The sequence below is a fragment of the Dipteris shenzhenensis genome, chromosome 6 (assembly GCF_047967505.1).
Source record: "Dipteris shenzhenensis isolate YYH24624 ecotype China chromosome 6, Dip_SZ_1.0, whole genome shotgun sequence".
Classification (NCBI taxonomy): domain Eukaryota; kingdom Viridiplantae; phylum Streptophyta; class Polypodiopsida; order Gleicheniales; family Dipteridaceae; genus Dipteris; species Dipteris shenzhenensis.
In genome coordinates this window covers 45,948,521-45,975,054 of record NC_141601.1, presented here as the reverse complement: position 1 = coordinate 45,975,054, position 26,534 = coordinate 45,948,521, and the positions used below count along the sequence as shown (strand labels likewise).

The window sequence follows — 26,534 nt, the reverse complement described above, 5'->3', positions numbered from 1 at the left end:
GTCAGGACAGCCTTCACAAAAGGCTAAGAATGATGCAAGTAAGCCCAAGAAGAAGGGTTTTCGTCATTACTGCAAAAAGCCAGGTCATCACATTGCAGAATGCAGGAAAAGGCTTGCAAAAGAGAAGAAAAACAGCTCCGGTATGGCGGTTTCAGATTCAGCTCCTCATGCATCTGATAGTGGGGATGCTGCAGCCAACTTTGTTGGACAGGATTATGCCTTTTTATCTTGCATTTCAGATTCTAGGCTGGCTGCTGCAGATGCTCGGGATAGTACAGCCACTTGTAATGATGATACATATGCCTTTTTGACTTGCAGTTATGATCCTTCCACGGATGCATCAGCTTTCAGTGTCAATGAAACACTGAATACTTGGTATTTTGACAGCGGTGCCTCCAAGCATATCACTTCTAGGAAGGAGCCAGGGCTGAAACTCACAATACATGATGCAGAAGAATCAGTTGATGCCACATTTTACAGTCAGGCTGTTGGATGCCTCATTTATCTCTACAACACTAGACCTGATATTCAGTTTGCAGTATCTCAGGTGAGCAAGTAAATGCACAGCCCAAAAACTATGCATTGGCAGGTAGTTAAGCGCATCTTCTGTTATTTGCAGGGCACGAAGTCTCTTGGCTTGTTATTTCCCAGGGGGGGTGACTTGCAGATGCATGTCTACAGTGATTCAGATTGGGTTGGTGATTATGACACTAGGCAGTCCACTGGCAATTGTTTCTTTTTGGGTAAAGCTTGCATTTCCTAGCTGAGCAAGAAACAATCTATAGTGGCTACCTCATCATGTGAAGCCGAGTACAGGGCAGCTTTCACAGCAACAGTTGAATGTGTCTGGCTGCATCGTGTATTTGCTGATCTTCATCTGTCATTGGAGGGTCCTTCTCCAATTCTCACTGATAGTCAGAGTGCCATTGCAGTGGCAAAGAATCCAGTGTTTCATGCTCGCACAAAGCACATTGAGGTTCACTATCACTACGTCAGAGAGAAGTTGCATGCAGGAGAGATCAGTATGATCTTTGTGTCCACACATGACAATGTTACAGATATTTTCACCAAAGCACTTCCACGTGAAAAGTTTGAGGCATTTCGCAGTGCCCTGAACTTATATCCGTTTGGTGATAAATCATCCTTGTACATGACATTGGCACTGCAGGGGGGTGTTAGAATTATAGATATAATTCAGCAGTGACCAATGTAATTTAATAAGCTAGTTAGGGGCACTTTTCCCTCTTTAAGAGGTTTTTTCCCCTAACCGCAGTTAGTCCACTAACTATGGTTAGTGACTACTAAGGTTTTGTCACTAGGACAAAACCTTATCTCACTCCTTCAGTTATATCTCTCTGACACTCATCTATTTGCAACTAAGCTTTCAGCTCTCTCTCTCTCTCGTTTTCAGTTCTCACCTTTGCTCTCTCTCCCGATCTCACATCATATTGGGAGTTATCCCATATACACTATGGCTTTCTAGAGTCTAGTGTCACACTATATAGTGCTGTACTTGTCTTGAGTACTTGTCTTGAGTCTTAAGAAGTCTTGATCTTCATGGGGTATGGCTTTGTGTTTTCAGCAAAGTTATAGAGGACCTTGAGTACTACAAATTTCGTTTTTACATCATTGCAATCCGAGTTTTATGTGAAAAGTTACAACCGTTGCAAGAAGTGACGAAATTTGTTTCTGCGCGCGAATTTTGTTCTAGAGCTCAATGACTTGACAGCCCAAGCATGATGCAACCAACTCAACATGCTTCATCGTTTACCTCTGCTCCAGCCCGCCATTTGCTCCTTCTATCTGACATTCTCTTGGAGCTATTGCCCGCAAGTTGGTGCCCATATTCTACCCGTAATTCTCTTGGAGCCATAAATCATCCTGGGAAGTGTTTGCTACAGCCAATACCTTCTGATCACAAGGCTGAGCATCAAGCTTGTATAAGCCTTTGTCATATGTGCATGTTGCTACAACCTCCCCTTTCTTTGGATCCTTGATCCTGCATTGGTTATCCTGAAATTCGACCAACATATGTTGATCATGGGCAATGTTTGAAACTGAAATGAGATTTTGCCTCAAATATGAACATACCAAACATCTCGGATATACTTAACTTTCTCATTATCAAGCTGAATAGGAATGTGCCCAACTCCGATGATGTCTTGAGAAGCATCATTGGCACATGTAACATGTCTGCCATGAACAAGTGTGATGCTCTCAAACCACTCCCGGCGAGGAGTCATGTGCTTAGTAGCACCATTGTCGATGTACCATGTATCACTTGCAACAAGGGAAGCATCCCTTGATTAATTTTCAGCATTCAAATCCCCCCTGGCACCCATCTTCTCATTAAATGCAGCAAACACAAAATCTCTATCACCTTGGGCAAGATGAGCTTCACCATGTGCATCTGAAGCATGAGTTTCAATGGGGGCAACAAAATTACTGCTAGAGAGCTGTCCCTTTGCCTCTTCTTTTCATTGGCAATCCTTTTTTGACACTCTGCAATGTAATGCCATGGCTTCTTGCAATAATTGCATTTGCCCTTTTTCTGATTTTTGCTTGAACTGCTCGCATGTCCCTCCTTGGGTTGAGTTGTATGGCTGTGTTTTGGCTCAAACATTTTCTAAAATTTGCCCTTTCCACCCATGGCAAGCGCTTGCTCACCCTGACGAGAGTCTTTGGCAAAATTTGAGCATCTCTCCTCTTCTTGCAACAAAAGCCCAACTAACTCATCGAACGAGAGTGGGGCTGCCCTGAGAACAATGGTCAATGAAGTGACAAATGTGCCATGCTAAGCTATTGAGAGTAATAGAGACGAGCTTCTTGTCTTCTATTTCCTCATCAATACTTGCGAGCTGATCACATAGATCAGTGATCCTGGCAATATGATCAGTGAAAGCCTGGCGTTCTCCTGCATCTCAAAATCCTTGAGCTGATTTGTCAAGGCAATGGCCCTTGTCTCATTCTTAACATGATACATGTTTGCCAATCTTTCCCATGCTATCTTTGCATCCTTGCACAACTTGATAGTCGTCATAATGTGCCTCTTCACATTTGTGGCAATCAAAAACATCGCTTGGGCACTGCGGCGGTCAAACTTCTTCTGCTCCTCCGTCAATGCTATGGGACTAGCACGAGGGACTGTAGCAATCTACTGTCTCTGACCCGAAGAAGCTATGCTGGATGTAGATGTTGGCCTCACCTCATCCCCACTAACAATATGCCACAAGCCCTTACTAACCAAGATGTTCTTAAGCATGAATGACCACAAGGCGTAGTTTGGTCCATCCTGCTTGTCACCCTCGGACAAATTGCCAAAACTGTCGGAAAGAGTCAACATGATGCAAAATGGGATACCCACAAGCTGCAAATGTACCTGCAAAAAGAACTGCAAGTCCCAAAAGTGCAACTGGCTGCAAATGTGCCTGCAAATCCCAAACAAATGCTTGCTGCAAATGCAAAGTAGAACTAGTTGCTCTGAAATGCCATTGACTGCACAATGCAATGACTGCAAAAATGGCATAAACCAATCACTGCACTTTGCTGCAATCTGAAGTACAGTCCCAAACTGAAAATGCACAACCCAAATTTAAAATAGCGCACCCACGAGTGCTCAAATGCATCCAACGGAGCTCAAAAGCATCCACAACTGTAGAGTGACTGCAAATGCACCCAATAATGCAAAGTATCTGCAAATGCACCTGAGAGTGCAGGAGTATGGGCTGCAAAAACAGTCCCGAAGCAAAATACACAGCTCAAAACACTTACTGGAAGTGCAACTTGGCCCAAACCACCTGCAAAACAGTCCACTGACTGTGTGGGCACGTTGGAGATGACAAAGGAGCTGAAGTGAGCTGTTTGGAGCTGAATGAAGCTGTCAGGAGTCCTTCTGAATACAATACGCATGTAGAGAAGAGCCTGGAGCTGCTAGAACACACCCGGGAGAGGTTGGAGCTGAAAAGAGTCCAGATCTGAGCAAAAATGCCAAAAAACAGCCGAAAACTGCTCGAATCACCTTCTAACAAGTCGTATGGACTCGAAATCAGGTTTCGACAAGTCCTATGGACTCGCGACACTGTCGTGCAACTGTACGGACATATCCACATAGACAAAAAAACATAAGATTTTTTTTTCCGCTTGAAATCGTGCGGGACAGGCTTGTTTTTTTTTTTCCAAGAAAAAGACTTCTATTAAGGAAGAGAAAAAACCCGCGAGAGCAAGCTCGAAGCAGAATACATCATGAAATCATAAGGATAAATAAAAAACCCCCTCAGAGTGAGGTGGAAAACAACCAAGGCTGAGGCTGAAAGTGCCACCTCAACCCTGTAGTAGTCTCAGAGAAGAAAGGAGAATCCTTCCATTCCCTGAAGAAAGAAGCCCTCCTAGCTGAGGCTGCACGGGAGTCTCCCTACATACCCGTCAATACGGCCATCAAAGTATGTACGGTGTCTGTCCAGATACTAGCCAATGTGTGCGAGGGATGAACCTGAGTACCCTCCAAAGCCTCTGTGCATCTGGCTCTCCAGATATGCCAGGATGCTATGCTCGCTAGAATCTCCCAAGAAGTATCCACAGAGGCATGTACAGCTATAAAAGGAAGGTGTGGTACCACATCCAACCAACAAGACTCAATCCGATGACGTCGAACCGAAATGGCCCGAGAGGAGTCAACTATCTCATAGAAAACTTGAGGTCCTGTAAGAGAAAGCCAAGCCACTGAGCCCCATGTCATAAAAAATGGGGAGTGGGCAAAGTGACTGAAAATCCTGGCTACCCCCATCCAAATCATCCTCGCCTGTCTGCAATCCCATAAGCAATGCTGAATAGACTCCGAAGCAGAAAGGCATCGAGGCCATGTAGGGTCGGCTCCGAACCTGGACCTCCAAAGGTTCACTGCAATCCCACCATGGATAGAAAGCCAAAAGAAGATAGTAATCTTTCTATTCCTGTGGGATTTCCAGAGTCTCCTCCAGAAGCACCTCTGCAAATCCGCAGTGATATCAAAAGTCTCCCAATGAGAAACTCTGGAAGGTCTCCAACCTCTACTACTGAGCTGATATCTCCTGGCATTACTGACCGTGTAACGAAAGAAGGGGATGCTCTTCTCTCGATGCCCTGCGTCAATCCACTCTCACTCTCTGGGATCCCACTGCAAAGCCTCCAAGACCCGGTGGAGAGTAGCCGGGGGTTTGGGTCTAGCAACCACTCTGAATCTGATCCCTGCACCAAAAGAGCTACAACCCTGATAGGCTGAAAAGCAGACTCAAGCAAGATGTCCTCTGTGGACTTGAGCAATCTGCCACCATCCTGGACACTAAAAACCAAAGCATCCTCCTGTGCATCTCGAAATGCCAAAACTTGAAGCGAAACACCGCCTCTCAAAAAAGTACCTGCCCAAGTGGAGGAAGTGAGTGGCATATCATCTGTGTCTACCCAAACCTCTGGAAGGGCTGCCTCAATCTGCAAGATCCTCCCTGCACTCCCTTTGAGATGTCCTGTCAACCTTGATTTGGTCTCCTCTGGAAGCCTGCGGAAAGCTTTCCAAGACCCCATAGAAGATGCAGCTCCCCTCTCCCACCTGGACCACTGCATGTAGAGTGAGGCACCCAGTGGTCTGCCATGATCATCTAAAATACTGTCATTCCACATGATGGGTTGCCTATCAATCTCTTCCCGAGAGGAAGAAGGAATCCTCCGAAGAGTGCTTCTGAAACTAGCCCAAGCTTTCAGAATGGCAACCATGAGAGGGGACGAAGGTGATCTGAGGTGTGCTGTGGTGAAGATCCACCTAACACTGCTCATCCAGTCTCCTCCTGAAGAAGGTGTGCACCTCTGTATGCTGCTGATAAGAAAGTCCTTCCACGGTTCCTGCCCTGGCATAAGTCCCCACACCACCATCTTGCAAAGTAAAGCTCTGCACTATAAATCTGGATCAATAATATTGAGACCCCCTTCCTGTGTAGGGAGGATGAGGGTCTCCCAAGCCACCCTAGCTAAGGCATCTGCTATGCCATCAAGCCCACTCCAAAGAAAGTTTCTGATCGGTCTTCTGAGCTGAATGATGTAGTCCCTAGAACGGCACCAACATGAACAAACAAACCAGGCCGTGGCCAAGAGGACCTGGTTGACCACCACAACTCTAGAGGCAAGATCCAGCTTGGCTGAGCTCCAAAAAAGAAGCTTCCTTCTGATGCTCTCCAAAACGGGAGCAAACTGCTGCGTGGTAGAAATATCCAAGCCGACCTCGCAGCCCAAATACCTGATAGGCTCACCCCTCTGACCCAAGTGAATCCTATGTCAAGCCCCCAAACTGGAGTGTCCTCATCATTGATCCAAAAGACATTGGATTTATGCCAATTTATCTGCGCGCCTGCCATGGCACCAAAGGCCTCACGCCTTTGCTAAAAGTTTTGAAGAACGGGCAGGATGACCCCGCCTCCCCCTCCAAACCCTCACAGAAGCATCTGCGCCTTCATTCCAAACTACTAGCCTCTTCATCGACCTCGGTCGCGAGCAGACAGTTGTTCGCAGCCTACCAATCCTCACCATGAGCTTACACTTTGTTTCGTGGAATGTGAACGGGTTTCATTCTTCTGGCACCTGTGGTCCTAGGAAGCTTATCTTGAGACAGGAACTTCAACCAGCAGTGATTGGTCGCTAGGATATGCTCCTGCTCCAGGACATAAGCTTTCAGTGGCTCATACCCGTAGTTGCGGGAAGATCCTCCCTGGGCGCTCTCACACTTATTGGGAGCCCTCGATCGGTGAACAGGGGAAAAGTGGCGGTGTCTGCACGTCCGTCTGCGAGTCGATTGCCCAGGGAGTTTTTGACCATGGTACGTTGATCCCAGGCCGTGCGCTGTGGGTTGGCCTAGAGTTGGAGGGCTCCAAAATAGGAGTCCTCAACATTTATGCACCCACAGACCTCCGACGCAGAGCCACCTTCTGGAGGACACTTACAAAGCTTCTCCCAGACATGGATTCGTGGATTGTTGGAGGTGACTTCAACAATCTTGAGACCTTGGAGGACCAGCAGGGCAGAGGACCAGAGTTTACAGGTATAGCTCAGGCAGAGCACTCCGCTTGGGACTCCTTTCTCTTTGCGACAGGAGGGAGGGACAGCTGGAGAGACCCGTCCTTCCGCCGATGGCAAGGGAGCTTGGATTTCTCGTGGGGTTTCCGCAGGGAAGGGGGCAGACTCCTGGAGAGATTGGACAGATTTTATGTCAGTGATTGGGCCATCAGCAGAGGTGGTCAGGTGGGTGTAGTGCCAGGGACGACGGTCTCCGACCACGCGCCAGTGCTCTTGACACTAGACTCGGCAGCTCAGTCCCTTCCCCCCCATTCGTGCAGGATTCCTGATTCCATCTTCTCTAGGGAGGAGGTGTGCAGTAGTATCGGTAGCCTTTGGGACAGAGATTGGGGCGAGTGCGTGGATCTGGCAGAGTCGGTGGCACAGGCTTTGCAGGAGTCCAGCTAGATTTGCCAGCTAGCAGCCCTTCAGGTTCGTCAGGAGTGGTGGGTTAGAGAGATGCTCTTCGTAGGGACCTCGCCTCCATTCAGCGGCTCCAGCAGGCAGCTCCGGGTTCGGAGGAGCTTCGGATCCAGGCCCTTCGAGCCAGAGCCCTTCTTGAGGAGACTCTCCAGCGTCGCTCGGAGTTTTCTTATCACGCCTCCCTCTCCTACTGGGCTAGGAAGGGTGACCGGATGAGCAGAGAGTTCTTCAGGACGCATGGCCAGAGGGCGGCAGGTGACCAGATCCGGAGTCTTAGGACAACGGAGGGCCACATCATTACCGACCAAGAGGAGGTCATGGGGTTGGCTACCGACTTCTATAGGACTCTTTTCCAGCAAGAGCAGCTTGCCCCCCGTACCAGACGTTCCCGCGAGGAGGTGTGGAGGCACATTCCGGCCCTTGTTCAGCCCCAGCATGCAGACGACGCTGATGGCACCGTTTACTACCGTTGAGATGCAGGAGGCCTTGGTGGCCATCGATGGGCAAAAATGCCCTGGTGAGGATGGGCTCTCTAGAGCTTTCTTCACTTCATTCTGGGATCAGATCCATCAGCCCCTCCTTGCAGCCCTCCAGAAGATTTTCAGCAGCGGACATATGCCAGAGAGCCTCTCTTCGGATTGATCTGCCTCATCCCAAAGGGGGGAGATCGGCAGGAGATCCGTCAGTGGCGCCCGATCACTCTCCTCACCACTGCCTATAAAACCCTTGCCAAAATGATCAGCGCCAGAGTTCGGCCACTACTTCCTGACCTCATTCATGACACTCAGACAGGCTTTGTCCAGGATTGCAGTATCCTGGATAATGTCTTCACCTTCTCAGAGGCGACGGAGTGGGCTCAGCACAGCGGGTTTCACTTAGCCATCCTACTTCTCGACTTTGAGAAGGCTTACGATCGAGTGGACTGGTCCTTCTTGGAGGGTACTTTGGAGAGATTTGGATTCCCAGTGGGATGGATTCAGGGTATCTCAGCGTTATACAGGACAGCTTCCAGCAGGGTCATCATCGGCGGCAGGATGGGAGAGCGATTTCGATTGGAGAGATCAGTGCGTCAGGGTTGCCCACTTGCTCCTTACCTGTTTCTCTTCTTTGCCGAGGCGATGCCGCACTATCTTCGTGCGAGGTCGATAGGGATTTGGGGTGTTCGCCTCCCCATCAGGGAGGACACTGAGCTCCTGGACTCGGAGTATGCAGATGACACGGCGTTGTATGTTCAGGATGATGAGATGATGCTAGAGAGGGTGAGGCTGGCCTTAGAGGTCTTCTATTCGGCAGCCGGTGCGAAAATCAACTGGAACAAATCAGTTGGTTTTCTCACAGACCCTGCGGCCTGCTCACAGTGGGGGAGGTTTTTGGGTTTCACATGGATCCCGCGGGGGCAGACTACTAGATATCTCGGTTTTCAGGTCGGCTTGGACATCACGCCAGCTCAGCAGTTTCTCCCAGTGCTAGATTCCATACGACGGAAGCTGGCTTTTTGGAGCACTGCTAAGCTCTCTCTTGCAGGTCGTGCTCTTGTGGTCAATCAGGTTCTCCTGGCCACGGCCTGATATGTGGCCTCTTGTTGGTGCTTCTCGAGATCTTGCGTGGCACAGCTCAAGAGGATGGTTCGGAATTTCCTGTGGTCCGGAGGGGATGGTCTCAGAGATACCAGAGCCAAGGTAGCCTGGCAGACAGTCATTCTTCCGCAGGCTGAGGGTGGCTTGGGGGTCATTGATCCAGAGCTCCAAAGTCAGGCCCTGCTGGGCAAGTTAGTTATCCGCGGCTTGACCCCGGGGGGGCAAACGTGGAAGATGTTACTTCAGCAGGGGATCAGTTCTTGCACCCCGCGCCGAGGAGGAGAGTGGCTACCGTCCCTCAGGTGGATCTTCACCTCTGCACCGCTTACCTGCCCCCGTTCCTCGCTCATTCGTAGCCTGCTCACGGTTTGGAGGCGACTTCGTCTCAGTCTCATCCAGTCGCCTCCTAGCAGTCAGGAGGAGATCGACCGCCAGCCGCTCATCTGGAACGGTCAGGTCAGAGATGCCTCGGGCCTTCAGCTGGGGGAGAGGTCGCATATCTCGTGGGATGGCTGGATGCGGGGGCCCGCTCGGTCCCTTCGAGTTTGGAGGGACACTTACAGACACTTGGAAACTGCTGCACTAGCAGCCGCAGCCGGGGGCATCCGTGGAGCTCAGGCGAGGCGTACAGAGATAGATGGAGCGATTCCTGCCGGATGGTTGGTTCCAACAGAGATTCAGACCCTCATGCCTAGTGATGCCCATTGGCTTGGACAGTTCACCCCCCGTGGCATCCCACTGGTTGTTGCACGCCGGCTGGACGACACCTTTGTCTCCTTTTTCGCCGTTTTGGGGAACGGCCAACTCAGGAGAGAGGGTGCGCTCATCGACCCCCTTCTCTCGTGGCAGAGGGTTCGTGTCGTAGGCCTCGTGGGGAAGGTTTGGCGGATCGATCCTAGAGTAGAGCAGGATCAGCTGCAGTTGTGGCGTCTCTGGCTTTGGGAGGGGCGGGCCCTTTCAGAGCTTGACTGGGACCCAGGAGAGTGGAGATGGCCAGAGGTTGTGGCAGCCGACCCCTTTCTTCGCTTACAGTACGAAACTGGGCAGGAGCGTTCTCGGAAGGATGCAGAGCAGACCGCCCACCCAGCGGCCCAGTTGGTTTGCTCAGGGTATTTCCAGGCTATTTCTGCAGGCCATCTGGAAGGCCTTGTGGGAGAGCTGGCGGCCGCGGAAGATTTCCTACTTCCTTTGGCTACTCGCCCACAAGGGATTTCCAGTGGGGAGCTGGTTGCGGCAGATTGGTCAGGAAGGACTCTGTCAGATTTGTCATGAGGACGAGGAGTCACCAAAGCACTGCCTATGGAGCTGCACTCGCGCCCAGGACGTGTGGAGGTGGGATTTTGGGATCCTTACTTGTGCAGCACCGGAGTTAGGTTTGATCACTTGGGGCGCGTTATGCTGGTGCAGCACCACACCTGGCTATCACCAGTTGTTCGAGGCAGGCCCACAGGACCCTTTGTTCCTCATCACACAGGGGACTTGGGGGCCGCTTGAGGGCATCCCGCAGCACTTGGCAGAGGTGGACACAGGATCTCAGGTGAGGCAGCCAGTCTGGGAGATTATTAGCAGCATCGTCGGATGGCACATTTGGACCTCGCGCTGCGCGCAGATCCTCGGAGGTACCTCTCTTTCGACTGCCCAGGTCATGGCCAACATCTGGAGCGAGATTATCCACACGCTCAGAGGCCAATGGGACCAAATCCAGGGAGATTCCCGGGCTGGCCGGGAGAAGCGGAGACGTTTCCTCCGAGATTGGGATACGCAGGGCCTCTTCTTCGAGCATACATCTCAGGGCCTTCAGTGGCGCTACTCACCGCCTCTTTGGCTGTTTATTCACACCCGCCTGATCCCTCCGTGAGAGAGAGCTTTTTGTTTCCTCTTAGGGCTGCGTCCGATTTGTGAACGCAGCCCCGTCAGCTGCAAAACTGACCCCATGTATTCTTGTTTTTCGAAGTAATATAATCAGCACTGTTTTTTCGGCAAAAAAAAAAGGCATCTACTGCCTCCTGTTCGACCAAGAGAACAGGAGGGACTGTGGCTGAATAAGAAAGGCATCATCACACCAAGTATCTCTGCCACAGAAGTGAAAAAGGAAGGCATCCCAAGCTGCTCTCTCCAAAGAGTGAAGTCCGCCTTCTCTACCCCCTTTTTTGTCTGACGGTAACTCGACCATGTTAAAGTCACCTTCAATCACCCATGAATCCACAATGGGGGCCCATCAGAGCAAAGTCTTCCACATAAGGACACGTTCCCCTCTAATGTTGGAGGCATACAGGTTAAGGAAACCAACCTTACGCCCTCCAATCAAAAGAATAATCCACTGAGCTCTAGAGGGAATAATGACTCCATGTCCAACAACTAAGGGGAGAACCGACTGCGAAACTGAAATAGAAGTGCCCCCCCTGGTGCCCAAGGCAGGCGACCAAAAAGTATGGCCAAAAAGCAACTTGCCTGACTTGGCACAATCTCTAGAATCCAGCTTGTGCTCTTGAATAAATAAGATATCAATGGAACCCCCAGTAACACCTGGATGAAGCTGATCCTAGATCAGCTGTCTACGGCGGCGATGTTGGACGCCACCTAGGCCCTGTATGTTCCAACCAATAATCCTCATCGACGGGAGGATGTAGAGTGGAACACCTTACCCGACCTAGTGGCGGAAACAAACCCCTCAACAGGGGAAGACCTCCTGCTCGAGGAGGGAGGGATGGAACCAAGTGGCGGAAAATCAACAGCGGAAAGAACCCTGAAGAAGAAGCCCTGTCAATAGGAAACCCAATCACTGGCTCCCCAAAAGTAGCAGGCACAAACTCCTCCTCTGGGAAATCTGAACCATCTGCCAGGGCTGAAAACGAGTTCCTGTGGAGCAAGCCAGACACTGGAGTGCGAAGAATCCCTTCTGAGGGAAGAGGATCAATAGTGTAAACCATCCCCTTCCCCCTATCCAAGGGAGGAAGTGAGGAATGCTCTCTATCTTGTGTCTGCCCAGCCGCGGAGACCTCTACTGCCTCAAGAAGAGCATCTGGCACCATTGGATCTAGGGAAGAAGTTGCAACCGGGGAGGAGGTCCAAGCTTCAGCGTCTCGGACTATGCAAGGTGAGACTAGAGGGACAGCTCGAGGTGAAGCAAAGTCCACTAATGTACCCTCGTGAATTGAAGGAGGGATCTGCACATGTGCCGGAACCCACTAGAGAGCGTCGCGTGCCCCTGAGGTAGGTGGGGGTCAAGGAGCAGGTGATGGACCTGTACCACCCCCCTGTCGAGGCCGAGGAGTAGGTGCTGGACCTGTACCATCACCATCCTGAGGAGGACCGCCATGCGAAGGTCGAGGAGCAGGTGTTCCCCCTTGTCGAGGCCTATACCACCCCCCTGTCCCCCCTGTCGAGGCCAAGGGGTAGTAGCTGTACCAGAGGGCTTCCTGGGCCTTTTCTTCTTCCTGGGGCAATCCCTGGCAAAGTGTCCAATGGTCCTGCATATCCTGCACTGGTCCTGTCTGCCTAAAATCTCTACTCTCTGGCGAAAAAAGGAACCATCCGGGCGTTGGATCATAACATGATCCATCTTGAGGTTAGGATCCTTACAGAGGACCCTAACTCTAGGTACCACATCAGCCTTGGTTGCCTCTGCTGCAGTCAATGGCAACCCATCAATGGCAACCCAGGGAGGGGTGGGATCTCAGCAACTACGCCAAAATGCTCCCCAATAACAGAAAGAAGTCGATGGTAAACCTGGGGAAGCCCGGGGAATCTGATGAAGAGCGAAAAGATTTCCTTATCTGCCTCCACTGGGTCGAAACCAATATGAAAGGCTTCAAAGAAGATCTTCCTGTGTCCAAGGTGTAAAAACTCAGCCTTGAGCACAGTGCTCGCAGCCTCTGGAGTGTCAAAAACAACCTGGAAAAAACCTCGTCCCAGAAGACGAACACCTAACAATCGTGGAGTGAGGTCTGGGGGGAGAGCCGCAAGCATCCAGTCTCTGGCTTGGGATCTGGAGGGGTGAGACCCGAAGATGCGTGCTAGCAACGTGGTAGAGCATTCAATCTCTACATCCTTCTTGAGCTGCTGCAACTCGTCTTTAGAAAAGGTAAAAGTTTTCGTGGCCGGTGGAGGTGGAGTAGGATTGGCTGACGGAGTATCCATCGCCAATCGAGGTGAGGAGGCCGACTCTAACAATTTGGAGGCTCCTTCCGCTCCAAAAAAAAAGCTACGGGAGAAAGGGGGGTAGAAAAAAGGGAAAGGAGGTGAGGAGGGAGCAGGGGGAACGGGCGAGAAGGGGAGGGGTAAAGGGGAGAGGCTGAGAGGCTGAAGGGGAGGGGGCCAGGCTGAGAGGGAGGGAGGGGGCAGGCTAGGAAGAGGAAAGGGAGAGGAAGGAGATGCAGGAAGGGGGCGGGCTGAGGGGCACGGAGGGGGAGGGCTGAGAGGGAGAGGAGAGGGAGAGGAAGGAGAGGGAGGGGCAGGGAGTGGGCGAGGAGCAGGCTGAGAGGGGGAGGAGAGGGAGCGGGGAGTGAAGGGAAGGGGGAGGAGAGGGAGAGGAGGGGGCGGGCTGAGAGGCAGAGAGGGGGCGGAGAGGCAGGGAGGGGGCGAGGGAGCAGGCAGGGAGGGGGCGGAGAGGCAGGGAGGGGGCGGGGGAGCAGGGGGCGGGCTGAGAGGCAGGGAGGGGGCAGAGAGGCAGGGAGGGGGCAGGGGAGCAGGCAGGGAGGGGGCGGAGAGGCAGGGAGGGGGTGGGGGAGCAGGGGGCCGGCTGAGAGGCAGGGAGGGGGCGGAGAGGCAGAGAGGGGGCGGGGGAGCAGGCAGGGAGGGGGCGGAGAGGCAGGGAGGGGGCGAGGGAGCAGGCAGGGAGGGGGCGGGGGAGCAGGCTGAGAGGGGGAGGAGAGGAAGCGGGCTGGAAGGGGGCGGGCTGAAGGGGAGGAGGGGAAGGGAGGGAGCGGCTGAGGGAGAGGGAGGGGCTGAGGGCAAGGGAGAGAGGGAGGGACAGGCTGAGGGAGAGGGTGCAGCAAGGGAGCGGGGAGGAGCAGCAGCTCGATGTAGTAGTAGCACTCTTCAATTTCCCAAGGCGAGAATTCCTCTTCTGGGTTAGGTGAGCTTCTTGCTTAGCTTGCCGTTTATCTCAAGTGCCGGGCAATATAATATACAAGGACAAGCTTGTTTGTATTCGGGCAGCTCAGAAATTTCAAAAAATGTCGAAATCGGACCTCAAAAGGTCCAAAAACAGCCGCTGGACTGTTGGAGCTACCTCAAACGAAAGCTGGAGAGCTGAATGTGAGAACCTGGAACGCGCACTGGAGCACCAAGCTTGCAGGAGTCTAGAAGCAAGCGCGGGAATGGGCTCTAGAGACGGAAGTGCTCTGATACCAAATGTAGGAACAAAGTGGAGACAGGTTGTGAACACAAGTGAGCAAGAGTGCACACACAAGAAAGCTCCAATAGAAATGTTCAAAATGAAACAATACAAGTACTTGGTATATATTGTACCCAAGTACTATTGGAACCATAGGGTCAACTTTATGCCTACACCACCATATAATTGTAATCTCTTACAGGCTTGGGTATCATTGATCCGGAGATGCAGAGCAGGGCCCTTCTGGGCAAGTTGGTGGTTCGTGGCCTCACCCCAGGTGCCCAGCCTTGGAAGCTCTTCTTACAGAGAGGGCTTCTGAGGAACACTCCATGCAGTGGGGGACAGTGGGAGCCTTCACATAGATGGATCTTCTCAGAGGCCCCCCTTACGAGGAAGGGCTCCCCCCTGATGAGGAGTCTTCATAAGGTTTGGCAGAGACTAGCAGAGGGTCTCATCCGTGCTCCGCCCAGATGTAGAGAGGAGTTTGAGCGCCAACGTCTTATGTGGCACCCAGAGGTTAGAGATCAGTAGGGACGTATGCTTGGGCATCGGACTCACATTGGCTGGGCACAGTGGGATGGTGGTCTAGGAGGGTCTTTTGGTCGCTGGAGCAGACTACCTATGGAGGCAGAGGCGAGGCTTGACGCCCTAGCGCATCTAAGAGGGGCAGGGCAGCGGATGGGCGAGATTGACTTAGCCATTCTTGAGTCCTGGTGGGAAGGACTTCACATTTGGAGAGACAGCAGATGGTTGGGACAGTTTTCCCGTACTGGTGTTCCCTTGAGGATTTTGATGTAGCGCGGCAGCATGCACCCCAGCTTCCTCCGTGTAGGACCAGGAGGCCTACTTCAGCCCCTCACTAGGAGTGACCGTGAGATGGACCGGAGTCTTGATGGGATACACTGGGAGATGATCAGAGTGGTAGGACGCTTGGGGAAGGAGTGGCACATTGATCCTCCTAGTATCTTAGAGCAAGACGCCTCTGGCTTTGGGAGGGTAGACCCCTAAGGGAGGTCGAGTGGGATCCGGGGGAGTGATTCTAGCCCTCCAGAGGTGGCCTAGCTAAGACGATAGATGAGGTGCCTTTCTTTTCCTACACCACATGGATTGGCAAGAGACTTCAGATGGACTCATCGAGGTGGACTCCCTCGAGGGAGAGACACTGGGTGACCCAGAGAGTGCCCCGGGATGTTCGCTCCAGGTTTTGGACGCGGTTGTGGTCCAGCTTGCTGCCGAGGAAGATTTCATACTTCTTTTGGCTGGCAGCCCACGGAGGCTTGTCCATCAGCCCATGGTTGGAGCAGATGTGAGTGGAGGGGCAGTGCCACTGCTGCTCAAATGGTGTCTTGGAGACTATTCTGCACTGCCTATGGACCTGTCGTAGCGCAGCGAGGATCTGGATGAGAGCCCTCAGGATCATGACACGCATGCAGAGTCTACTACACCTGGGGGATGGTGGCTTAGTTGACAGAAGGTGGACACATGTTTCAGATTGATGAGATCTCCCCAGCCTACTGGATACAAGGTCAGAGCATTAAGAGGATTGCACTCCACGAGGTAGTTCCCCCTGACACCCTAGCTCCTCCTCCTAGGGAGGACAGTGTTTGGGAGGTGGTAGCCAGCATCACGGCTTGGAACATTTGGGTGGCTCGGTGCAGTCTTGTGATGGGAGAGCACCCAGTTCCACCCTCGGCTACCTTGGTTGCCATCTGGCAGGATATCATTTACACTCTACGGTCCACCTGGGAGCGTGGGACTCTAGGCTCCAGGGCGACTATTGAGAGGCGTGCTCGTTTCTGCAAGGCTTGGCCTGCAAGTGTTTTGTACATCTTCACTCCGTGAGGGATTCGCTGGCTGTATAGTCCCCCCACTTGGCTGTTAGCCCCAATTCCAGAGATCCCCTAGGCAGTGAGCTGGGCTTCTCTGGAACAGGCTAGTTTTTCTTTCAGCCTTTTCCGGTTTTTTCATACTCAGCACCTTCAGGGCTGTTGTCTTGTATGAAATCTTTCAAGCATTAATAGAAGGTTCCTTTCTTTGGACAAAAAAAGAATCAAATGAATGAGGCCCTCCGTAAGTGAGTCTGGCATCTCACCCAAGTCCCATACACCCTACAGGGCTGAGGTAATGTGATCCCCAACCTGATCCCAAAAAGTGATAAAAAAATAAGGCGGTAAGTCCATCTGAACCAGGACACTTGCCCTTGTGAAGGGCAGAGAGAGCAGTCCTGAACTCTACGTTGGTGAAGGGTGCATCAAGTGAAACAATCATATCCCCTGTCACCAACCTCGGTAAGTGCCGCCAAATATCCACTCTATCATCATCTGTGGCATGAGTGTCAAGATTTGCTGAAAGAAGGGAGGCATAGAAATCAGTGGCAACCTGCAAGAAGGCATCTGGATGTATCTGAAGAACTCCATCTGAGTCAACAAGCTGTGAGACGCTCTCCCTACTATGTTTGGGGCCAAGAGTAGAGAAGAACTTCTTGTTGACCCTACCTCCCGTCTAAGTCCAAAATGACTCTCTGGCATGAAAGGCATACTTTTCTCTTTCATCTAAGAGTGACTACTGCTGAGCCCTTGCTCTGCAGCAAGGCACTCCTGAATCCAAGAATCTGTAGGCCTCTTCTGCTCCTCCCTTGTTACAATAGAAACACCCCTGACCACATGACGACAGGCGTTGACCACATGACGACAGGTGCTGACCACATGTTGACCATGTGTCAACACAAGTCAGCCACATGACATGAGGAATAGACCACACGGGTTCATCCAAGAGTACTATCCGAGGCAACCACCATGCGTCGACACATGTCAACCACAGGTCAACCAGGAATATCATGCCCAAGGCGATCTCATGGAGAGTTGCGCACATGGAGCAGTCAGAAGTATTTACAGCTACATAGTGGTTCAGTGGTGCGATGATCCAACTCACCTGCACATGGAGAATTTACATCATCCTGATTAGAAGAGGCTGGCGAGTCAAGGAGTCAGGAAGTCGCCATAGCCATCAAGAGAGCCAACGGCGCAACGGCTATCCTCAACGGCTAAGGAGATAAGAGGATGACCAATGGGAAGAAAGGGGGAGATTCTCAGAGCGAAGAAGGGACCCTCCAAGGCGGGGATGAGGATGAAGGCGAAGGTGGAAAGGGGAGGGGAGATTCAGCATTGAGCATTTAGCGTTCGGCATCGGAGCGGGAGAAAGGAGGGTGTGAGGAGAGATAGAGGCTGGAGCTACGAGCTCGCCAAGGAGAGAGTGTGGAGAGACTTGTGTGTACCCTCTATCTACTATGGGGATAGACCTGTGTGTTCTTGTGACTTGTGACTTGTGACCTGTAGATGTTGGTCCAATGATATGTACTTTGGCCATCTTGGTCCTTTCTCATTTTTCTTGTCTCTTCCTGAATGGGGATTTTTCACTAGTGTATGAGGAGGTTTTCTTCTTCTGCTTATGTTGTGGAGTTCTCAGGTGATTGTCATTTAGCATAGTGCACTCGTACGTCGTCGTTCACTACAGTATAGCATACGGCACTCACACACCACTGCACGGTGCACTCTGCGCGATCCATTGCATTAGAGCATTACAACTATACATGCCTCTGTGGATACTTCTTGGGAGATTCTAGCAAGCATAGCATCCTGGCATATCTGGAGAGCCAGATGCACAGAGGCTTTGGAGGGTACTCAGGTTCATCCCTCGCACACATTGGCTAGTATCTGGATAGACACCGTACATACTTTGATGGCCGTATGGACAAGTATGCAAGGAGACTCCCATGCAGCCTCAGCCTAGGGGGGCTTCTTTCTTCAGGGAATGGAAGGATTCTCCTCTCTTCTCTGAGACTCCTACAGGGTTGAGGTAGTACTTTCAGCCTCAGCCTTGGTTGTTTTCCACCTCACTTTGAGGGGGTTTTATTTATCCTCATGATTTCATGATGTATTCCGCTTTGAGCTTGCTCTCGCGAGTTTTTTCTCTTAATAGAAGTCTCTTTCTTGAAAAAAAAAAATATCCATGAGACCCCCAATAACACCACCTGGATGAAGTTGGTTACGAATCAGCTGCCTGCAGCGGCGATGAGGTACACCTGCGAGGCCCTGAACGTTCCAACTAACAATCCTCATCTGCGAGAGGAGAAGGCCAAATGGAATATCCTACCTGACCTGGTTGAGGAGAAAGCCCTCTCCTGCGAAAAGTTCCTTCTATCAAGAGGAGGGAAGTCAACTGGGGAAAGCACACCCACACCTACTGAGGGGAAAAATCTGTCCACGGATGTTTGGAAGATGTGCTCCCCGAGCGTAGAGGGTACAAACTCCTCTGACTCAAACTCAGCCAAGTCTTCCAAAACTGAAAATGAATTCCTGTGAAGTACCTCTGGCACAGGAGTGTGAAGGAACCCTGCGGAAAGTGGAGTGGAACCAATAACCCCCTTATTCTAGAAAAAACTCGACTGTAAGACCATCCCATCCTAGAGATTTCCATCTGCCACAGGATGACAAACATGTAAGAGAAGAAGGGGGTTGTCGCTGCATGACCTCTACATGAATCTTCATGACCTCAGCCCATGACTTTAGCATTGTTCTCAAGTAAGGCATGGGTCTCTGGAGCAAGGTTCTCCTTAGGTGAGCGCTCCTGTACATGATCAGGGGAAGGAGCAATGTCATCTGCACATGGAACCAGGTCAGGAATATCTCCTGCTTGAAGAGACGGGTCCGGGTCCCATCAGTGGTAGCCTGAAGTACTAGCTCCCCAACTCTGACAGGCACCCAACAGTGGATGACCGAAGCAGGACGTACTGACTGTCCTGTCCGCGTTGTAGAAGTACAAAGACAAGAGGCTGATGGTCTTGGCTGTGAAGCCGAAGGTCTAGCAACGTGTGAGGCGGTAGGAACTGGTCGTGATGAAGGTCTCAGTCAGGTGAAGCTATGAGACGCACTCGTGGATTTTTTCGGTCTTTTCTTTTTCCTTGGGCAATCTCTAACAAAGTGCCCAAGGGCCCTGCAAATCCTACACTGATCCTGTCTCTCTGCAATCTCGACTCTCTGTCTGAAAAAGGAGCCATCTGGACGCTGAAGCATAATGTGGTCATCCAAGACGTTAGGGTCAGAGACGATGACCCTAACACGCGGTACCCCATCGGACCTAACTGCCTCTATTGCTGAAGTAGGCATCTCAAGGATCCTGCAAATCCTACACTGATCCTGTCTCTCTGCAATTTCGACTCTCTGTCTGAAAAAGGAGCCATTTAGACGCTGAAGCATAATGTGGTCATCCGAGATGTTAGGGTCAGAGATGATGACCCTAACACGCGGTACCCCATAATGTGGTCATCCAAGATGTTAGGGTCAGAGACGATGACCCTAACACGCGATACCCTAACAACCTAGAAGAAACCTCACCCAAGCAGTCGAACATCTGTGAGGTGCCCTACGAGGTCTCCAGGTAGAGTGGTGAGCATCTAGTCCCTGGCCTGTAACCTAGAAGGGTGGGACCCATGGATGCGAGCAATGTTGAGCTCGACTGCTCAGTATCTTTTTGGAGTTGCTGCAACTCGCCTTTTGAGAAAATGATGGTTTTCGTGGCCGGTGGAAGTGTGCGAGGATTGGCTGAAGGCTGGGCCATCGTCAATCAAGGTGTTAAGGCCGACTCGAATACAAAAAAAGCTCCGTCCAACCAACAATGCTGCTAGGAATGGCTAGGAAAGAAGAGGATAGTAGGGAGGGAGAGGGAGAGGGTGAAGGCGAGAAGGGGCAGCAGGGGGGGAGAGGGAGAGGGAAAAGGGGGCAGCAAGAGAGAGAGAATGAGGGCAAGGGAAGGAGGGGGGCAGCAGATAGGGATTGGTGAGGGTGAAATGAGGGAAGGGGGAGGAGAGGGTAGGGAGAGTGTAGGAGGAGACTAGGAGGAGAGGCTAGGGAAGGGGGAGGAGAAGGTAGGCAGAGAGGAAGAAGGGGCTAGGGAGGAGAGGGTAGGGTGGAGAGGGTGGGGTGTAGAGGCTAGGGCGGAGAAGAGAGGGCTAGGCTAGGGCGGGTAGAGGAAGCGTAGTAGGGAGCGGGGAAGGAGGCCGTACAGAGGTACGGCATGAGGGCAGCAGCGGGGTAGAGGAAGTGGAGTAGAGGGAACGGGGTAGAGAGGTAGAGGGCGGAGAGGCTGAGAGGAGAGGGCGGAGGGCTGAGAGGAGCTACAGGAGGGAGAGGAGAGCGCAGAGGGAGGAGGGAGAGAAGGCCATACGGCTGAGGAGAAGGGGGAGCAGCAGCAAGGTCGGGGAGGAGCAGCAGCTCAGTATGTTTGCTTGCATCCGTAAAACGTAATTCAAACTGGTTCAATTTTGAAAAGTCCTTGAAATTCAGATCAGGTACGGAAGACACTTTTTAAAGCCTCTTCTATTAATTAGAAAATTAAGATAGCTTGTAGATTCTATTATAAAATTATGTTAAGTGTCTAGATCATAAACTCAGCAATCTAATCACTACCTGAATATGCAAGTGAGTGTTGCATCTATAATATCCAACTGCTCCATGCTTATACTTGCAGATACCCATGATCCACTTTTTGAAGATTTCATGATGATAATAATTACATGTAGATTAATCAAAAGGAAGACAATGTATTCCATTTTTCTAGTGGTATGTAAAGGAAAAATATATGCTCTCATATTATATAGTACAGAACGTTTTAACTTATCGTGTTACAAGATGCCTTATAGGTAACATGTGGTACACATATGTGACTTGGATACTTATTGTAGAGTCTTTGAAAAAGGAAAATTCGGCTGGGGCTATGTCGATCCCATACTCCCAAAGCAAATCCTTCGAGCTGAGCACCCGTCCCAACAGAGCTCCGCATAGCTTTATTCCTTATTGCCTTGATTTATCAAATTTGAGAAGAGTTTAATTCTCCCTTTTCAGTTCAGATTACATAAAATGGCATAAAATCAAAGACTGGGAATCCCTATCTTTATCCTTTTATGACAATACTTGAATGTATTTTTCGATTTCAGTAACACACATCATGCAAATAATATAAATAAATAAGGGAATGTATTTTGGATATGATTTACTCTTCTAAGCCTTTTAATCAAATCTCAAAATGGAGATACATTAACTTGTCGTATATTTCTTACTCCAGAAAACGGTCTTCAACATGATCCTACAGATGCCCATTTCTTTTTTGAGAAGTTTTGCAGTCAAATGAAAAATTGTAAAATGAGCACATGATAAGAAACAAGGATTATAGATTTCCTCATGAACAAAAACCATTTCTCCAAATGAGATTCCACTAATTTTTTGTTGTGCTTCAAAGGATGCACAGTTTCCTTTATTCTGTGAAGCTCATTTTTCTGACATCTTTGAAGTCACACCCCATAAAAGCTGCAAATGACCTCATTGTTGGCAATAGTAATCACCTTTTCAATTTCAACTGTTCTGCTGTTCCTTTCTTCGAACGCTGTTGATGCACAAGGTTCTTGACCCTTACATCTCAGTGCCATGGAAAATTTGCAGACAGTGATCAAACTGACCTTGGATATTTTCAGGATTGAGATGGGTGTTGCAGTAGATGGATGATTGTCGCACTTGTTAGACCTCAAATGAAGAGAGCACAAGGACACGGTATCATCACAAGATGGGGGATCAAAGAAGTTGCCATGTATGCACAAGATTGTGGTGCTACATATACTGACCTAGATGAAAGAGTTTCTTATAGTGGCTGACACGTGGGCAGCATCTATGTGTGCATTCATGACCATGCATAAGGCAGCATTGATGAGGCATATGGGCAGCAAGAAACGTTCCAAAAGGTTCAATTCCAGAATGGGAACCTTTCAGGATGGGGGAATGTGGAAGGGGGAAATGGAACACCACATCATTGACACATCATCAAATTACATGGATATATACCAAAATTTGGAAACAAAGTCACTTTAACAGCTCTAAACTGTCCATTTCAGCTCAAGCACTTTAAAAGCTATTACCTTGGGTTCATGGATGATTTGGCTCTATGAAGGTGTCCCCATAAAGTACTTACAGCAGGACCCCGGGGAATGGGAATGGGAATGAATTGATGCAGGGCATCAAGAGAAAAGCCCCTGTTCTTTCACTACACGGTCAATAATGCCAGAAAGTTTCAGTCAAGCCTTAAGAGACTTGAAGCCACCAGAGCTCCTCATTGGGAGAACTTTCAGCTTTCAGCTGACTTGTAGAAATCATGGATCTGGTCCATCCCTCATAGGGATGATCATCGTGGAGAGACGCGACCCACATACTAGATTCAGATTAGAAACACATCATCGAGAGATACTTTCATTTACTAAGGAGCTTTGGGAGGAGGGAGAGGTATCTCTGAAGTTCATTATTTACTATGCCCTTCCTCATCTCTGGGTTGTTTGAACCTCAACATTGAATGCTACGCTACCTCAATGTGCTACGCATAGGGATCCAGTCAACATCTCCACTGGGACCAAGATTATTCCATATTAGTGTATGCAACTCCATGAATTTGGATCAGAGACCCATCACATGCTGGAAATCAGCAGACTGAAACCGCTGACATCCATAAGCTACTGTCTCTCAGACCTGCCTAACTGGGGGGGGGGGGGGTAATAGACAATGATCCCCCCCCCCGCCCCCGAACATGGCCTACAACTTGCTCTCCAAGGGGAAACTTTTCTCGAATTGAAAGGTGCTAAATCTCCAGGTATATCTCTGTCTTATACCCAGATATCATGAACTTTTTGAGCCGTGGAAAAGTCCTTCCAGGAGATTGTAACACTAGAACTACTGACTGTCAAGTACTGATCATTGGTTTACAACATGACTCAAATATGTCACCTGACATTGTTTTTTCCCCCAAAAAGAGACTTCCATAAAGTATGAATAAAACCCACGAGAGCAAGCTCAAAGCAAAAATAAATCATATAGTGCACAAGAAAAACTCTCATCATATAGACTCAGAGAAGAAGGGTGAACCCCTCTGTTCTCTAAAGAATGCAACTCTATTTGCAGAGGCTGCACAAGAAGACCCCTGCGTGCTCACCCAGATGGCTGTCAGTGTATGTTTGATGTCAGTCCATGTATTGGCCAATGTGTGAGAGGGTGAACCTGGGATCCGTCCAATGCCTTTGTACATCTGGCTCTCTAGATGTGCCACGCTGCAATACTCGCCGGTATTTGAGGCATGCACTGCTTTAAATGGTGAAGCCGGAACATCACCCAAAGAGCATAACTCCACTGAGTGGCATCAAACTTATAAAGCCCATGAGGAGTCATGTATCTCATAAAAGACATGAGGCCCTGAAAGAGAGAGTCACATAATGGAGCGCCAGGTCATGAAGAAAGGGGAACGAAAAAAAGTATTGAGAATCCTGACTACGACCCTCCAAATAATCCTCGCCTATCTGCATAAACAATACTGAACTGACTATGCAAAAGAGCAACCAGGACAAGTAAGGTCAGATCCGAACATGGATCTCCACAGGTTCATTGCAATCCCACCATGAATAGAAAGCCAAAAGATTTCCAGAGTCTCTTGCAAACATTCTTTTGTATATCTGCAGCAGAAATCTCAAACCCTTCCCCCAATAGGGAGCTTTGGATGGCCTCCAACCTCTACAACTTCCCTAGCATTACGAATAGTGTAACGAGCTAGAATGCTTGGCCAGCTGCTAATGACCAGTGCCCAAGCAATAAATGAATCTGCACTGTGGGCGGCCAATCTTGCCCATCCATCAACCTTGGGCATGCCCACGAGCGGGCTAGTGTGTAAACACCTTAAGTATATGAGCCAACTGCTAACTATGTGGGCTATTGTAAGTAGCTAATAATAGGTCAGTTGATCTAACGGCTTTGAATGTGCCACATGGCTTCTCAGGATTTTAGAGTTTCAAAAAACTCTCTAGTGCTGGCCAAGTAAAGAAAAGGCGGCTCCTCTCTCGGTGCCCTTGGTCGATCCACTCCCACTCACTAGGATCCCATTGTAAGAACTTTATGGGAACACCCATATAAAGCCATAATCTCCAAGAACCAAGCGTAATAAGGCACCGGTGAGGATCTATGTACCACTTTGATTCTAAGCCATGATCCACCAAACCAACAATCCTAATTGGCTGAAAAGAAACCCCCAGTAAAACATCCTGTGTGGATCTGGATAGCCTGCCTCCCACAAGAACATTAAAAACCAAGGCATCTTCATCTGGACCCAGAGAAGAAATAACCTGTAAAGAAATGCTGGCTCTCATCAAAGCTCCCATCCAAGTGGAACATGAAATAGGCATATCATCTGTGTCCATCCAATCCACTGGAATGGCGGCATCTATTTTCTGAATTATACCTGCTCTCTGAGGGGAGGGGTTCCTATCCTTCCGGAGGTGTTAGAAGGACAAAGGCCGCTGGTGTGAGAAGCCTGAGTGTTGCAATGCTCTAATGCAGTGGATCGCGCGGAGTGCACCGTGTAGTGGTGTAAGGGTGTCGTAGGCTGTACTATAGTGAATAGCGACGTATGAGTGCAGTAACATGAGCATAAGAAGAAACATCGTCATACACTAGTGAACAATCCCCGTATCCGAAAGAGACAGAAAAAATGGGAAAGTGACCAAGTTCGCCGAAGTACATATCACTAGACCAGCACCTACAGGTCACAAGTCACAAGAACACCAAGGTCTATCCCCATAGTGGACAGAGGGGTACACATAGGTCTCTCCACACTCTTCCTTGGCGAGCTCGTAGCTCCAACCTCTATCTCTCCTCACACTCTCCTCTCTCTCGCTCCAATGCCGAACACCGAATGCTCAATCTTTAATGTTGAATCTCCCCCTCCTCCTCCATCCTCATCCCCCTGCCTTCGAGGGTCCCCTCTTCACTAAGAATCTCCCTCCTTTCTCCCGATTGGTCATCCTCCTATCTCCTTAGCTGTTGAGGATAGCCGTTGCGCCGCTGGCTCTCTTGATGGCTTCGGCGACTTCCTGACTCCCTGACTCGCCAGCCTCTTCTAGTCAAGGTGGTGTAAAGACTCCATGCGAAGGTGAGCTGGATCAAACCACTATACACATCTTCACCATGTGCAACTGTAAATAATCCTGACTGCTCCATGTGCTAAGCTCACTCTCCATAGCGCAGCTCTCGATGAGATCGCCTTGACATGTGTCGATGCATGGTCGCCTCGGATATGGTACTCCTGGATGAACCCGTGGTTGACACGTGTCATGCATGATTGATATGTGGTCAACGCTTGATGTCATGTGGCTGACATGTGTTGACACATGGTCAACATGTGGTCAACGCATGTCGACATGTGATCAATGCCTGACGATAGCAACTGCTTGGGATGTCTCTATTGTAACAATTTCCCTCACCACTATCATTCACCATCCCACCGTGATCGCCATAAACTATCTGAGGGGGGGGGTTCCTATCCTTCCGGAGGTGTTACCAGAGAACAAAGGCCACTGGTGTGAGAAGTGTGAGTGTTGCAATGCTCTAATGCAATGGATCGCGCGGAGTGCACCGTGTAGTGGTCCGAGGGTGTCGTAGGCTATTCACTGCAGTACAGCCTACGACACCCTCACACCACTACACGATGCACTCCACGCAATCCACTGCATGAGAGCATTGCAACACTCATGCTTCTCAAACCAGCGGGATACAATAGAAAAAGGAAAATGTTACAGACCATGTGGCTGGCCATGCAAGTCATATCAAAACTTGTATTAAAATGAAACTGTGAAAATAAAATGCCGCTTGCAAGAGGCACAACATGGAAAATTGAACAAAACATTGTACATCATGAGAATATGACACCATGATATTTACAATGATAGCCAATCGGCTCTTACAAAATCTAACAGTGCTTTAAAAAAAGAAAACCCATGTATCAATAGATTACTGAGGGTAAACCTCTTTATCCAGGCGTATCTATCGTTGTAATTCAGCCTGTCAGCCATATTGATCAATTCCCCCTACTCCTCGAACATGGCAGGCAGAGCGCTCTCTTCCTCCGTAGACAGGCTTCCTATAGGTGCCAAATGATCTAAGCCCACTAAACATGTCGGGGCCCTGGAGGTCTTCTGGTTTTGTGCGAGGCATTCTTGCAAAGGAATGGTGAAGATTTGATCCACATCCTCCTCTTCCATGTATACC

General features: G+C 50.0%; 1 protein-coding gene across 1 annotated transcript in view; it reads right to left on the bottom strand.

The window, feature by feature from the left end:
• The window catches only part of LOC147901234 (uncharacterized), a 242,280-nt gene that overhangs the window by 193,567 nt on the left and 22,179 nt on the right, over positions 1–26,534 (bottom strand). Inside the window, exons 3-4 of the mRNA XM_087376453.1 lie at positions 21,143–21,267; positions 20,877–21,023 (exon numbers count right to left, since the gene is read on the bottom strand). Of these exons, the coding sequence (XP_087232579.1) occupies positions 20,877–21,023; positions 21,143–21,267 (272 nt within the window). The remainder of the gene's footprint in view (positions 1–20,876; positions 21,024–21,142; positions 21,268–26,534) is intronic.